Source organism: Eretmochelys imbricata, chromosome 7, assembly GCF_965152235.1.
Source record: "Eretmochelys imbricata isolate rEreImb1 chromosome 7, rEreImb1.hap1, whole genome shotgun sequence".
In the NCBI taxonomy this organism is placed as follows: Eukaryota; Metazoa; Chordata; order Testudines; family Cheloniidae; genus Eretmochelys; species Eretmochelys imbricata.
Genome location: NC_135578.1, coordinates 82,729,498 through 82,744,054, shown reverse-complemented (window position 1 = coordinate 82,744,054; position 14,557 = coordinate 82,729,498). Strand labels below are relative to the sequence as shown.

The 14,557-nt window shown below is 42.6% G+C and overlaps 1 protein-coding gene across 3 annotated transcripts in view; it reads right to left on the bottom strand.

Annotated features, from left to right (window-relative positions):
- Positions 1-11,567, bottom strand: part of MACROH2A2 (macroH2A.2 histone) — a 35,879-nt gene extending 24,312 nt beyond the window's left edge. For all 3 annotated transcript variants that reach the window (XR_013346649.1, XM_077821885.1, XM_077821886.1), the window contains exons 1-2: positions 11,421-11,567; positions 2,356-2,592 (exon numbers count right to left, since the gene is read on the bottom strand). Coding sequence is in view for 2 of the 3 variants with exons in the window: in XM_077821885.1 (XP_077678011.1) it covers positions 2,356-2,527 (172 nt within the window). In the remaining variant the exon portion in view is untranslated. The remainder of the gene's footprint in view (positions 1-2,355; positions 2,593-11,420) is intronic.
- Between the last annotated feature and the right edge of the window lie 2,990 nt (positions 11,568-14,557).

The window sequence follows — 14,557 nt, the reverse complement described above, 5'->3', positions numbered from 1 at the left end:
GTGAAGTGAGCTGTAGCTCACAAAAGCTTATGCTCAAATAAATTTGTTAGTTTCTAAGGTGCCACAAGTACTCCTTTTCTTTTTATTTAAAATTATGTTGAGCTTACTAGCCATCAACAGAGCCAATATGTCAATTGCTCTAGCTCAAAGGACAAGTAAACAGTACCTAGTAGCACATGATCACAGCTCACCATAAACCACTCTGCCTTGCAAGGCTGGAAGCCCCTTGTGCAAGGTATGTCGCACTCCTACTTCCTTGTAAAGGCTGCCACAGATCAGGGCAGGATTAAGTCTTTAGGAGAAAATCCCCAAGTGCCAACCCAAAAAACTAATCTGAGTGTTGGGGATCTCTATGGAGAAGGGGATGGTGAAGGAATCCTTCCCAGGCTGTAGGGAGTCAGCAGAGCCACTGTGGAGCAGTTATTCCAGCCTAATGACTACAGCAACTTCAGAAGGCCCAAAGCAGCTGCTAGGCGATGGGGGGGGGGAGAGATTGGAGGCTCCATGTAACAATGGATCCTTTTGGCCCCACTCTTCCCAATCCCCCTCTCAGCCATGCAAGTATCCCCTTAGAGCAATGCTCCATGCCAGAGAGGGCTAAGTACACTCTGCAAGGTCTTCCCAAATCATGCCCCTGCCCTTGTATAGCATAACTGCACCAGCTCCTTTGAAGAGGGATTTCGGCGCCTACAATGGTCAGGAAAATGATGTTCCCTTAATATATAAAATAGGATTGTGTAAGTATGGGTTTATTTACGTATGCACACTCGAAAGTCTACACTAAAGAGATTCTGGAACAAACAACTTAATTGATAATTTATTAGAAAACGAAAGAGAGGAAGGCACAATCACCATTTCAGACTTTGAGTCTGTTTCTCTAGAAGTTGAATCCTCTACCTGTGGTATTTCATTCTTAACTTATTTTTCTGAATTTATTATTTCTTGCAGTTGGATGAGCCAAAGGTGAACAGAAATGCTTTATTTAAGCTTAATTGTATTTGTATCATATAAACAATATTTTTCATTCTAACTTCAAAAACGGTGTTAGATAAATGTGAATTCTGATTCCAGAATTGCTTTATGGCGAATACGTAAGTGTCACCAGCACTTTGCTCCCTCCTGTTATACATAATCAAGAACCTGAAATCTAGTCTTACTTATTTCTTCAATGTCTCAAAATAATCCTTCTGTATTATGCATTGAAAAGGAAACTTATTCCTTATGATTTTTTTGACAAATAGAGGAGTTGTAACAGAGGGTGCATCAAATATGTGTAAAAGGGACTAGATAGCCATTGCTACAGACACATATGCTGTTATGTGGGAGGGCAGGCTTCATGCAAGTTTCCCACATGCAGCTCTTGCAATAAACTGTAATTGTGAATTGCAGCACACTCAACCAGTCCAGGCCTCAGACTCCTCACAGATCTCCGAATACACGTCAGTCTTCAACGGTGACATCCCTGTAATTCCAACCTGAGAACTTCCCCACAATAGGTACAATGACATTATGCTGAGGGGCTATTTTGTGATGTGGACAAATTTATATTATGGTGAAACTGAGGCTAAATTCTTCTAGGTCTTAATAAGAATATAAACTTGAATGTCTTCATAGGGGAAACCCAGTGCAGCAACAGCGATATGTGTCACCTGCCCCAACTCCACCCCCACCCTTGGTGAATTATGTTCAATTTCATGGTAGGACATAAAGCTTAGTTATTTACTAAAGTTAAAACACATTCTCTAACATCATTAAAGATGGTGATGATGGTGATGGGTGGTAGGGGTGGTGGTGGTAGTTGGGTTTTTGTTTGTTTTCTGGCAATGTAATCAAGCAGAAACTGTTTCATAACAAAGTTGAACCAAAACCAAATTTCACAGCCACTTTAACAAGTTCTTTGTGTTTGTGGCTTTTTTTTTGTAAGGGTAGATGGAGTTAAAGAGAATGTAGTTTAATTGAACTAGAACATGCTATTAGAGTAACATGTGAAATATTTTTTCTCTTCTGTTATACTCATCCAACTCTCTCAAAGTCCTACATCATCATATTGGTCTCTCTTTTGTGAAAAAAGTACTGAATGCAACTCCCTTTATGGCCCATCACACTTTTAGATCAGGCAAAGAGATCATTGCAGAACAGTAACACAATCCTTCCACATAGAGATCAAGCATGCTGCCCCTGCTGCTCCAATATGTGAAGGAATCCACCTCAAACCATTAAATGCATTTTGGTATATCTATACTGTTTTAGAGCTTGTTTGCCCCCAGCTCCCCCACCCCGGAAGTGTGCATAGCCCATTAACTTCACTTGGCTCTGTACATGATCAGCACTTCTAAAATGAGGCTCTTAATTTACCTGCTAGGTATTCTATGACAGCTGCCATGTAGACTGGCGCTCCAACACCTATCCGGTACTTGTATGTTCCTTTCCTCAAGTAGCGCATCATCCTCCCCACAGGGAAAATAACACCTGCCCTGCTTGAGCGTGACATTTTGGACATTTTCTTTTTCCCACTTCGGGCAGACATCTTGCTGCTATATTCCTTTCAATTTGCTGACAGAAAGTTTTTATTTACTTGCACCTACACAAAAGCTGCAAGGGAAAAGAGATGGATTGATGGTGAGTATAGCAGAAACTTCTACAGAACAGTATCAATATAGACTTGCTAGTGCCTTCTCATAGAGCCATTGATCTGGCCACAATAAATACAGATATTAAAGCAGAAGCATCACTTATCAAACAGCATACAATCTGAGCACTCAAAACACTATAATCTGTGTTCTTTTGAATACTGTACATTAAGACAGAAATAGATCAGAAAGAGCAGTTTGGGGAATAGAAGAAAATTGAATACACATTAACTAATTATAATATAGAAAAAATTGTTGCTATTCAATATATCTGTAAACATCTCTTTGTTGTGTAAAGCAGGTGATGATGCATCTGCAGTGGAAGGATTTCATTCTTGCTAAATGTCTTAAAATCAATTTACAAAGAGAGAGGGATATTTTCAGCATACCGTGGTGGGAGATAGGCATGTAACACTCATCATTATTTAAGAAAGTTTCACTTGGTTCCTTTTGTTATGGTAAATAAAACTACATAAAAATAAACTACATTAAAAGAATGTTACGGTTGCAAAGTAAAACACTCAAAAATTAGGGAATGCCAGAAGTGAGGTTGCCCATGCAAACTTAATTCAGCTGCCTTATGTGGATACATTCTTATACAGTCTTGCATTAAATGGCCACATACTTTTATTTTTTTTCCTTTAGGGCCCCTGTCTCATTCGTACACAAAAAAGGCAATGCTTACTGAATGGGTAGCTATTAATATTTCTTTTTATCCTCACCATTTAGTGTATGAATACATGCTTTAATTACTGTATACCATTCAAAACCTCTGTACGGGCTTTTTTATGGCACTTGTCATTGCATCTGAGTGATTCACAAACATTTATGAATTTTTTTATAACACACATATCAGATGTAGTGGTAATATTCCCATTTAACAGATGGGGAACTGAGAGATTAATGCTGATGTTGTCAAATATGTCCACTAATTTTGGTGCCCAAATTTAGATGCTTAAAATCTGATTTTTTCAGAGTAGTTGGTATTTTTATAGTACTTCATATGTTCAAAGCATAGATCCCATGAACTTTACTTGTAGTTGTGAGCGCTCAGCACTTTTGCAAATGAGGCCCCAGTGTCTCAATCAAGTTGGGCACTCAGATAGCGAGGAACACACAAGTGGCCACCTGTGGAAAATTTTAATTTTAGTGACCTGCCCTGCATTCCATAGAAACTCCAGCAGATACAGATAAAATCCAGTTCTCAAAAATGGCATTCAACTATCTTAACCATGAAACCATCCTTCCTCTTCTTGCAATTCCCTTCTTCATTCACTACACACCTTCCCACTGTGACAACAAATGAGGCCGGGTCCTACAGACAACAGCCTCATTCACTACTCAACCCTGATTCATTCCTTGAACTCCATCTACCTTGTGCACTAAATCAGGCAGGGTTCGGTCAAAGTTGGGTGGATTTTCAAAGGTCTCCTGGCACCACAGCAATCCTCCTGCCATACCTCAAAGCATGGAGGAACTAGAGTTTCTCAATTAAAAGGCTGTAAGTATTTTTTTAACAAGCGCAAAGCAACATATTTCTCCCCTAACCTCATTCTCTAAAATGGCTGAACCATTTTTGTTAAAAACCCAGCCTGAGGTGGACACCAGCATGGAAAATTGCAGCCCCAGTGATAAAGTTTGGCAATTAAAGGCAAACAAAAGCAGAGTGTTAGGGTGGAAGGCAAGCTGAACTAAAGGCATCACTGTCTGTTCTGCCTATAATAACTACAGGGAGCTGGATCATCCCTTGTGAATGACATAGTAAATTTGAAAGGATTCGATTTTTATCAGTGAATGTTGGCAAACATTGATTTCAACATACATATGCAAACCAATGAAAAATATTTCCATCCATAATTTACAGATAGGCAAAGTAAGAAATATGATGCTGAGAACATATTAGTTTCATTTAAGGATATTTACCGTGTATGTTTTGATATGTGATATTGACAATTTGTCTTTTAACAGTTATAAAGCTATAACCTTTTGAATCTCAACATCTACTGTCACTTCATAAATATTGCCTGACACCTCCCCCTAATTTCCTGCAACTGTGAAAATTTAAATTGATAAAAATAAGTTATAAATAAGCATTGATTTTTATCCACTAAAATGATATAAAAAAAATCAAATTCTGCCAAGGCTATATTTAGCGTTCCTCCCTTACATGTGGCAGAGAGTGAGAGCAACCTCTGTAACACTATCCTTCTTGCTGTGTCTTATGTGAATGGAGGTCCATTAAGTTCAGGAGGTAGAACTGAGGTGAGATAGGGAGAAAGAGGGAACAGGCTGTACTCCACAGAACCACCCCTCCTTGTTCTGCTGCTGCTTTTTCAGCTGGAACTCTGGGAGACAAATTATATAGGTCAGAGGTGTATTAACACCCTCCTCTGGGTTGCCTTCACATCTGCTACTGAGCAGCCAGAGGAGCCAACCTCCACGGAGCTGGGAGGAGGTCCCTCATCTCTTGCCCTAAAGGGAACGATTACCAGTTTTTCTGCCCCTCTGGCTTCCTTCTGCAGAAGTTTTCCATGGGAAGAGCCAATCTAGGCTAGGCTTAGGAGCAAAGAAAATAAAATCTAGCTCCCTCCTTCCTTCTTCCTGTTTTGTGGAAACAATAAACAAGTTTCACAGGTAAATGTTATGACAGCTCTGGAGTCAGCCATTTTACTTAAAACAGTATAAAAGGCTTTTAGCTACAGATACAGCTTCAGCTTTTAGTCAAGTAATTGCTACATTTTAATTTTGTAAAGATAGCTGTCCAACTTACTGCCTAAGTCTATGTCTACACTACCGCGGTAAGTCGACCTACGCTATACAACTCCAGCTATGTGATTAACGTAGCTGGAGTCGACATACCTTAGGTCAAGTTACTGTGGGGTCTACACCTCAGGGGGTCAATGGGAGAAAATCTCCCGTTGACTTACCTTACTCTTCTCGTCGGGAGTAGACTACAGGGATTGGCTGGAAAGCAATCTGCAGTCGATTTGGCGGGTCTTTACTAGACCTGCTAAATCGACCGCTGGTGGATCGATCTCAGAGTGTCGATCCCTGCTGTAGTGTAGACCTGCCCTAAGTCTGATCTCAGTTATACCGCAGTAAGTGCAGTGCCACTCTACTGAAGTATATGAAGAATTTGGCTGCAGCACCTGATGCTTCTGCTGATGAAGGCATATGCACAGAATTTCTCTTATATGCATTCACAACAATGGAACAAGAAAAAAGTTAAGTTGAAAAGGATTGTGGTGACATGAAGTGAGGAACTGTGGGAAATCTATTCCATGGCTGGAGATAAGAGCATTTCTGAGTTCCAAAGCATGATGAAGGCACAACACAGAACTCTCTCCCCACTCCCTTCAAATCTTTTTACTTTTTAACACCCACATTTTTCAGCCTGCTTTCAGTTTTTATGCCCTAAAAGGGGGGTTGCCACAGACACACTGATCTTTTCCCATTTTACGTGTAATTTAAGGTCCTACATTGTCACGACCAAACTTGCTGAGGAGGGCTGCATATGAAACCCCAGACCTCTTGAATTGAGGAGAGGGCACTGCTTTGCAACATGTGCTGTTCACTCATTGCCGGAGCTAAGCTTGTTGCCTCAACAGCTCTTGCAGTCCCTGACAGATTGGGAGTGAAGGACAAAACTGTAACCGGAAATAACAACATAATATATTGTGCTACTGTGATCAGGATCTTAACAGCCTTTGATATCACTGCACCACAAAGACACATTTAAAATCCATTTGAGAACACTGAAATCCAGGTCTAGTTCTTCTGTTTATTCCAAGCGAATAACTATTTGAAAAAGTCCACCCGTCCAATACTAGCTAGATGTTGAAAAAAACTGCTCATCGGGAAATCAAGTACACTTTCTTTGAGAATCTAAATTGAATTCTAGCTACACTTATACCACATTTAAGAAAGAAAAACACCAGACAGTCAACAGTGGTCTAAAATACTCCCAGTTTGTCCTTGTCCACCATACTGCTGATTTTCCTTTCTGAATGTGTTTATTATATAGGTAGAGTAACAAAACTAAGGGAGAATAAACTAATAGCCTGGTAAACAGACATACTAAGTAAGAACTCAAGATACACATGACCTCATTATGAGTTCCTAAATAATTACCAATTTTGAATCAAGTGCTGTAGTTTGGGATCTAATAAAACTGCCATTTGATCTAAAATCTAATTACTGGATAAACATTTGCACTAAAAAGTCAGTAATGGGGCTACCAAATGAAAAAATAACACCCCCCCACAACAATGCTATTTTATTATGTCATTAACTGATTTTTCCCCCTCCTGCCCCCTTTTTAATTCTGTGGCTGAATTTAACACTCTGGCAGCAAAGGATGAATTGCATTAGGGATAACTTGGTGACGGATGCAATACTGTGATAAACACTATGCCAGGCTTCAGGAAACATCCATACACTGCCACACAACTGTGCCACTGCACCTCAATCCTGAACTTTAGCAGTGCTGCACAAAGGTTTGCAATTTTATTTCACAACATTTTAACAGAATTTCCCCACGGTAATTGTTCTGTGTTTTCAGGTCCAGTGACTGTTCAGTAAACTTTTGCTTTTTACAAAATAATGATGAAAGCAAGTTCCCCGACAAGATGGAAGGAGTATTACATAAGCTACTTTACAAATTATCTTGCCCAAAAGAGGACATGAGATAGTATACTGCAATAAAAACTAAAATGAAAATGCCAAATTTATTTAATCTGTGACAAGCCAATCTTAAACTCAGCACTTTATTTTATAACATTGAATAATCTCTCTAACACATCCTTTTAGTTCTTGTGATAATTGTCATTCAAATGGTTACGGCTGCTACTCTGAAACCTATCTATCTAGTTCAAACTCACATTACATTGATCTCTCTTCCATTGTTTTTGCAGGACAAAATCCTGCTTCTTTCTAAGTCAATGACAAAATTGCAATAGGAGCAGGATTTGGCCCATCAGAAATGTTGTGGTTGCATTCAGCATCTATGTTAAAAGATCAAAGCACATTGGTAGAGCTATGGATATGAAAAAGTACTTGACTACAAAGTAATGAGAGAAATTATTACATTATATATGTGCTCTCATTGTGCAATTAAATCATTTTCCTGACTCCCTCTTCCCTCACTGTGTCTAATTTTCCATCCTCTCCCTTTACCTGATCATTCTTTTTCCTAATTCTCCCACAACTGTCATATACTTCTGTGCAACTGTTCCTTGCACTTCTCTCCAACTGCTGTTTCCCAACTGTCAAGGAACTTTCGGATTACAACACTCTTTCCTTCTTATTCTAAAGAATTTTTTTTCATGTGAGAACCTGAACATGAAAGAGGTGTTAGAATAGGTCAGAACTGAGGTTCATTGGCCAAATGGAGTAAAGAAAGTTTAAACATATCTACCTGTACCATGCCTGGCTCTAGCTAGTGATGTTACCCCTCAACACCATGACCACTAAAACAAATCAACCTGATTTGCATGTGTGTGCACATATGTTTGTGGCACCAAAGCTTCAGTTATAAAAGTAGGACTTCCCTTTATTTCATCCAGTTCCAATCAAAGTATATTAATTTAAGTGAGCTCTGAGTTGCTGTTTCTCAAGCTGTTTTGCCAGCATGATCTGAGTTTATAGGACTCTTACCTGCCTCATCCCAAAAGAGGCATTTTCCCATTACACTCCTCTCTCTGCATATGCTATTGATGCATTGCAGCATCCAACATCACAGCCAAAAGTTGCCTCTAAGAATGTACTGCCATATTTCATCTACTTAGGGATGGATATGAAAAACATTAGAATCATAGAATATCAGGGTTGGAAGGGACCGCAGGAGGTCATCTAGTCCAACCCCTTGCTCAAAGCAGGACCAATCCCCAACTAAATCAAGAAGTCATTCAAGAAGTCAAACTGCGTATAGAAAGGTTGTCCCAGACAGTGACTACAGTGTCAAATGAGGATGTAGACACCAATCCACAAAGGGACTCAGGCATCTAAATCTACGACGTAGGCTATGTCTACACTAGCACTTTTGTCAGGAAAACTTTTGTCAGTTAGGGTGTGAAAAAAACAAGTAAACATATTAAGCAAAATGAAAACAATATTTTTGAATCACTTTTAGATATGGTAATCTTGGTTGCTATGTGAAGCAGTAGTAGGTAAACATTTTTTCAGACAAATAATGGTTTTAGTTGTCCTAGCTTTCCAAGCCCCTGCCTGTACATGCAATAACTTTTTTTTCTTACTGGTGCCTACAAAAAGGAAAATATCTTCCCTTTCTGTTAAATTTTCACAGGTTTCTTGTCTGTTGTAGAATCTACTACAAAATCTCACTCCTATTCAGATACACTTTGAACTTTTCCCCTTCTCCACTTTACTTTTTCCTATTCTCCAATTTTTTATGCTATTCCAGATATCTTTTCGTTCCACTTCCTAATTTTTAGAGTTGGCAGCATGGCTTGGATGCACAAAGGGACCTAGGGGTTGCAACGCTTAGTGTTGCGCTCAGCGTCGCCATGCCTGATTTTTAGGTACCTAGGCTCCCTATGCAATGAATGGGGAGAGACAGGTGCCTAAAAATGTAATACACAAAAGCCACCACAGTAGCTAAGCTAGCTAATGTGAGATACTGAAGAGAAGGGTGTGTCCTAACCACCTTACTTCTTTCTCATGGAGATAGGCGTCTGAGTCTAGGCTGCAGGGAGGCATTTGCTGTGAGAATGAGTAAGGCTTTTGCAAAGCATCTGCGTCACTCCACAGAAAATGGCCAAAGATGGGCACTGGTACCTCCACCTAACTTTTATCCCAGTGGTTAGAGCACTCACCTGGAATGTGGGAGACCCAGATTCAATTCCCACCTCAGACTCGGGGGCAGAAAGGATTTGAACAGGAGTCTGAATCAAATATTCTGATGTGTGGCTCCCTCAGTCTCTCCTGTGGAAGCTGTTCCACTGTGGATAAATATAGGGACATTTTGCCACCAGGAGAGAAGGCCTCCGTAGCCTGGTAGTTAGGGCACTCACCTGGGAGGTGGGAGACCTGGGTCCAGACCCACTGCTCTCATAACTCATTATTTATTTGCAGTGGAATAAATATTTGTGTGAAATATTATTTCTGTGACATTATTTGTGGCCAAAAATGAGAGTAATGATAAGAAAATATGGAGTCAGTAGGAGCTTCAGCACAAGAGTAACTGTGACTGTTTTAGATGTTTTGAAGTTGGTGGCAGGCAAATTTCTGACCCCAATGATGGAGATGAAGCAAAATTTGGGAGTTGAGGGGTTGTGGAAGAGAAATAGGAGTTGATGAATGTGGTTGACCAGAGGATAGATAATCAGCAGCCAGCAATGAGGCCTCCCTTTCCCCGGGTGAGTTTGTAGGAGGCTGGCAGCAGTTTGTGACACACGCTAATATAGACATTAGACAAGAGAGCAGCTGCCGCAGCTCTGCCACAAAGGGCAACTGAATAGGGGGCTCGTTTTCAGCCCACGCGGCCGCCCCACACGCTGCCCTGGTGGAAAGGGCATCCCAGCGCAGGCGGATCCTTGGGGTGTTCTCTCGGCGCGGCTCCAAATGTGCCTCTGCACAGGACATGTTTCGATTAGCTACCCCACGCGGGGTCCGAGCTCAGCGCAGGCGGGAACCCGGCCCAGCGAACTCGAGCAGGCCCTGCCGTCTCCCCGCCGCAGCGTCCGGCTGAGATTGTTTTGTTTTCCCCGCGGTAGCCTCTGCGACGGTTGTCTCTTTAAGGGGCCGGGCTTCTAGTCCAACAGCAGCCTTTTGTCAAATCTGAACCCGCCTTTTTTTTCAAATGCAAACTGCCAAGGCCCCTTCCCCGGCACCTCCCGCGCGACTCGGCTGCCTGCGCTCTTCGCCAGACAACAGACCCGCCCCCCCAACGCATGGTGCGCGCGCTCATTGGCCGAGCCTGAGATTAAAGCACCGGCGCGCACCGCCGGAGAACTAGGGGGGTGTGAAGCGATTGACCGGAGTGCTAGCGCCTCGGACAGGCGAAGGACATCTTCTCTGACGTGGGTGGTGAAAGTCGCGCGCCGACTAGGGCATAAGGGGGCCCTGGGTATGAGGCGCGCTCCGAACGGCTCGGGGCTCTACAAGCGACCCACTGGGGCGCGCTCCAGAGGAGAGGGAGCTGGAAAAGGGCGCGCGCCCGCCGGAGGGAAGGAATCTTCCCGCGCAAACCCCCAAAGATCGAGTCTCCGGTGCCGGTCGGCTGCCAGCCCCGCCCCCAAAGCACCGCTGGGAGGGGGGCTGTAAGCTTAGCTCGATGGAGGCTGCCATTAACCGGGCTCTGACCGAAAGGGTGTCCCGGAAAGGGAAGCGGAGGGGGAGTGCCCTCGCCTCGCCCCACTCCCCCGGGGAGAGTCACATAGGGAGGGAGCGAGAGAGCACACCCCCTCCGGACCGCGCCGCTGGGAACCGCTCCTGGCGCCGCACAGCGCAGCCTGCAGAACGCCGGCTCCGCGTCCCCGGGGTCCGGTCACCACCCTGCGCCCAGACCTCCCACAGCTGGGACCCGCCTCGGCCCTCCGTGCCCCCGGCCAGGCCTTTCCCTCGGGTCGGCCCCCGGCTGGTGCCGGCCCCCGCGCCGGGCTGCCCCCGGGGCTCGGAGGATTCCTTCCCCCCCGGGCTAGCGCGTTGGGGCAGCCGCCCTGTCTCAGCCGCGGATGGCGAGCCTGGGTAGACGGAGCGCCCGATCGTTCGCTCTCCTCGCCGTGCCCCACCCCCCGCAATGCTCCGCACCCGCCGGGCCTCTCTCCTCACCTGCCCGGAGGTCGCCGCCGCCTTCCCCGCCTCGGGAAGCTCCTGCTGCCGCTGACTCCCCTGGGCTGCTCTCGCCTGCCGCTAGCTTTCTCTTGTATTGTATGTTTCAATGGCGGCGGCAGCTCTGGAGGGGGACGGAGGGGGGGCTCCTTCTTCTCCACATACCGCCTCTAGGAGGAGTCACTGCAGCTTGCCTGCAACAGCCCCTGCCGCCCTCACACAGCGCGCTGCCTCTCCCCTCTCCCTGGCCAGGCCCGCTGGCTCCTGCCTTCCAAAACCGACCCGCTGATGATGAAAGGGCTCCCCGGCCTTGGCTGCGGGGATGCCGGGGGTCAGCGCATCAGTAAAAGCGGCTTTCCTGAGTGCAGGAACAGTCCGGCCTGGCAAGGGGGTGGGCAGGGAGAGTTGGCGCCATTGTGAGGTTTAGGGGTCCTTTAAATGATATCTTTGGTTCGACGTTAAATCATATCCAGGGCTGGTTCATAGCACCCAGATCCAGGGATAGGTTTGGTGCCCCAATTGGCATTAATGGAGCCACTCATCCCAAAATGTGGGGTAGAGTGATCATCCAGCTAGTAGAGTATTTTGGGCATTGCATGAGGTCAGTATGAGGTATTGTCAACCCTAAATGTTCAAATATCACAAAATTGGCTTTAAAATCATGATGGTTGTTAAAAATAAATCTTTGGGGTTCTTTTTATTTGTCCTATGGTGTTGGAAGTGTTTAGGATTTAGTATTTTCAAGCTTGTTGCCATAACCACCAAAGCTACAGGCTTGCCTTTTTTCAAAATGAAAGCGGAGCTGTTCAGTCACGCCAATTGAGGAGTTGGAGCTTTCAAAAAGCAACAAATATTGTGAGACCTGTGGTGCACTCACAAGAGTTGGCAGCATTGTTTAACCATAATACAATACACACCTTTTGTAAATAAACAAGACGGGTTATAAAATACTATTTTGAGACAAGAAAATATAACAACATTTGAAAATGTTTCCTAACGGCTCTAGATTAACAGCAGGCAGGTGCTATGTAGTAACAATGCAAAAAGAGGGGGAGACTGGAACAGAAAAATCTAGGGCTCTTATGTAGCACCAGAAACTTCTGTAATTAGGCTGAGCCATTTTATTTGTATCAATAAATTTTCTCCACCTTATTTCATTTATATACATATTTTTGTATTCTGGATTATGTACAAACTATAGATGCAGTGTATGCTATCATAAAATGCCATTCAAATGGATTATATAAAACAAAAATCATGCTGGATTGCAGTTATAGTTATTAGTGTTTGTCTTTGCATGAAGATGGAGTCACCAGTAGTATTTCCATGTATAAGATTTAAAGGAGCATAATTGGGGATAAGTGAACAAACTATTTTTGAGTTAAAGGTTTGTGGAAAATGAATACTTTTCTCAACTCAAGAAACTACTTGTTCTGTCATGGACACCTTCATGAGAACAAGAGCACAGGACAGGTTTTATTGAGTTTGAGAAATTGTCAATTGCTTAATGTTTGAACAGCAGTGTGAATATATAAAGCATCATATAAGAAGTAATGGTGAAATTATGATCCTATTGAAGTAAATGATAACACTCCCATTAACTTCAGTAGGGGCAGAATTTCACCCAAAGATTTATAATCTCCTGTGTGTGAATTGGGGATAGCAGAGTTACAGTTTGTTAGGCATTTATGAATGTTACATATCTAGAAGCAGTTTCCAAGCTCCTCTGGTATCAGCTAACAAATGTTACAGCAGAAACCTGAAATAAAATAGTATAATATTTGCAAGTGTCTTTTGAGAAGAGCTGGCAACCTCTCTGAGAAGCCTGGTTCTTTCCTTTTTATGAAAAGGGATAATGCAGGCCCTAGCATAGTATAGGAATCTGGGGAGGGTATGAAATTGAAGAACTTTACAGTGTGTTCCTGGTATTCTTGAAGTTGTCCTAGGTGTAGAAATCTTAATTGAGAATTTCTTGCCTTTTTAGTGTTTAAATTATCAACTACTGTACCACACTGTAGTAAGTTTAGATTTTTGTAGGTAGAACACATTCTCATCCTTAAATGTGCATTAACAAAGTTACAACTGTTACATCCCTGAATGCATTTCTGGAAGGCATTCAGATACTACAGTGATGAGTGTGGTATAAAAACATGAATAGAATAGAGTGACTAGAAAAGTGCTTTTAACCCAGTTGTTTATCCACTAATAAAACTGCATTTCATTATACAGCAGCAATCGGAAAAATGACATTTGATGGCTTATTAGTATTATTTGGTGATGGATTGCTCTAGGCAATGATCCTGGAGTCTTGGCGTATATTTTCACATTTGCTATTATGCAGAGTGTTATCAAGCATCCAGGGTTTTCGTGACACAACAGCTATAGTACAAGGAAGAGAGGCAGACAAAACACAACATTTGGCTCTCCACCCAAACAAATGTTCCTTGTCAGTTATCTCTGTCTTAGGGAAAGATGGTGTTACTGTTTAGCAATCTTTTAAGATTAAAATTTACAAATTTTGGATAATAGAAAATTATTCACACAAATGGAGTCAGTCCTGTTTGTTTCTACAAAGACCATCTGCCAGTTGACTTCCTAGTACAAAATAGATTTGTTTCTTTGTAAAATAAATAACATATCTATTGAAGGGGGTTTATGAATTGCTGATTGCCTAGCTCCTAAGCTATTGGAGTCACAGTGTTTGTATATGGCACACTTACTGGTGAATAGAAATTGTCATGACTATTTCATAACTTCAGAGTCTTATTAACAGTATTAAAATTACTTCATTATTATGAGGTGTTTTTTTCCTTTTAAAACCCAGTACAATTTTTTGTAGACTTTAAAATGTTGTTGAAGACTTTTCAATTAAACTACAATTTTGACCATCACAGTGGATTTATGGTAGCTTGGTGCCCAGTTATGCAGGAAATGCAAGTTGGGATTTGAATTTGGTGACTTAGATCCAGATCCTCAATGGTATTTAAGCCCCTAACTCCCATTGAAATAAATGGGAGTTAGGGGCTTAGGCCCAGATCCTCAATGGTATTTTTCTCCTTTACGGGGGAGGGAGCACGGTACATGACTTGAATGACACCGTTCAGCTGTTCCAAGGGTACTGTTAACACTCTCCTGAG